At 60.2% G+C, this 1,680-nt stretch overlaps 1 protein-coding gene across 1 annotated transcript in view; it reads left to right on the top strand.

The window, feature by feature from the left end:
* The window catches only part of OSBP (oxysterol binding protein), a gene marked incomplete at its 5' end in the record, with an annotated part of 2,418 nt that extends 785 nt beyond the window's left edge, over positions 1 to 1,633 (top strand). Inside the window, 7 exons of the mRNA XM_010023347.1 lie at positions 2 to 93; positions 169 to 414; positions 499 to 619; positions 735 to 838; positions 963 to 1,058; positions 1,142 to 1,323; positions 1,396 to 1,633. Coding sequence (XP_010021649.1) covers positions 2 to 93; positions 169 to 414; positions 499 to 619; positions 735 to 838; positions 963 to 1,058; positions 1,142 to 1,323; positions 1,396 to 1,633 — 1,079 coding nt within the window. The remainder of the gene's footprint in view (position 1; positions 94 to 168; positions 415 to 498; positions 620 to 734; positions 839 to 962; positions 1,059 to 1,141; positions 1,324 to 1,395) is intronic.
* Positions 1,634 to 1,680: the final 47 nt, after the last annotated feature.

Below are 1,680 nucleotides of genomic sequence, written 5' to 3'. Positions count from 1 at the left end.
ACCCGCATCCCCTACAACCCCAACTACAGCCTCAACCTCTGGAGCATCATGAAGAACTGCATCGGGAAGGAGTTATCCAAGATCCCCATGCCCGTGAGTGGGAACGCAGCCGGTGGGTGAGCTCAGGACACCCCAGAACCCCCCATTTACCTCTTTCCTCCCTCCCAGGTCAACTTCAACGAGCCCCTGTCCATGCTGCAGCGCTTGACAGAGGACCTGGAGTACCACGACCTGCTGGACCGGGCAGCCAAGTGTGAGAGCTCGCTGGAGCAGCTCTGCTACGTGGCCGCCTTCACCGTCTCCTCCTATTCCACCACTGTTTTCCGCACCAGCAAACCCTTCAACCCTCTCCTGGGGGAGACCTTCGAGCTGGATCGCCTGGAGGAGAACGGGTACCGCTCCCTCTGCGAGCAGGTACCTCCCGCCCCGCTCATCCCGCCCCGGGTGCCTTGCGCGGGGTGCTTGGAGCTCATTTGTCCCCTTCTCCTGCTGGTCCAGGTGAGCCATCACCCTCCTGCTGCTGCCCATCACGCTGACTCCAAGCATGGGTGGACGCTGCGCCAAGAGATCAAGATCACCAGCAAGTTTCGAGGCAAATACCTCTCTGTCATGCCTCTGGGTGAGTGCTGCAGCCCTGGGTGTGGGGACACACTTGGGAAAGGGAGAATGTTGTATGCTCCACGTGGGAATGGGGTGAGTTAAGGGCCCATTCCCAGCACAACTTCCCTCCTCAGGTACCATCCACTGCGTCTTCCACTCTTCTGGCAACCACTACACGTGGAAAAAGGTCACCACCACCGTGCACAACATCATTGTGGGCAAGCTCTGGATAGACCAGGTGGGCTGGAAACCCCCTGTGTGTGTGGGGGTCCCGCACGGGGGCACGGATCGATCCCTCCGGGCCCCAGTTCCCCTCGTCAGTGGGGCTGAATCTGACCATCTCCTCCTTTTCCTCTCTGCAGTCAGGTGAAATAGAGATTGTCAACCACAAGACGGGTGACAAATGCAACCTCAAGTTCGTTCCTTACAGCTACTTCTCCCGGGATGTGGCGAGGAAGGTGGGACACGGAATGAAGTGGGACGCGCTGGGATGCTCCTGACACCCAGTTGTCCCGTTTCACCCTGTCCCTTGTCCCATCAGGTCACCGGGGAGGTGACAGACCCCATGGGGAAGGTGCATTTCGTCCTGCTGGGCACTTGGGATGAGAAGATGGACTGTTATAAGGTGACCCTGGGTGCTGGGGACAACGGAACAGAGGGACGACAGAAAGCCCACGAGGCTGAGGACAGCCGAGTGCTGCTGTGGAAGAGGAACCCGCTCCCGTGAGTTGGGAACAGGCGGGATGGGGTGTCCCAGTGCTGGGGAAGGGCCTGAGAAGGGTTCCTCTCCCATAGGAAGTATGCAGAGAACATGTACTACTTCTCGGAGCTGGCGCTGACGCTGAACGCTCCGGAGAGCGGCACAGCACCCACAGACAGCCGCCGGCGCCCCGACCAGCGCCTCATGGAGAACGGGCGTTGGGATGAGGCCAATGCTGAGAAGCAGAGGCTGGAGGAGAAGCAGCGTCTGTCCCGCAAGAGACGTGAGGCTGAAGCTGCCAGAGCCACCGAGGATGGTAAGGAAAGAGCCTGAGGGCACCCAGTCTGCTCCCTGGCCTGTCCCAGCCCCAGTGTGGCAGC

This window comes from Nestor notabilis, unplaced genomic scaffold (assembly GCF_000696875.1).
Source record: "Nestor notabilis isolate BGI_N333 unplaced genomic scaffold, ASM69687v1 scaffold26851, whole genome shotgun sequence".
In the NCBI taxonomy this organism is placed as follows: domain Eukaryota; kingdom Metazoa; phylum Chordata; class Aves; order Psittaciformes; family Psittacidae; genus Nestor; species Nestor notabilis.
This window is presented reverse-complemented; position numbering and strand designations above follow the sequence as displayed.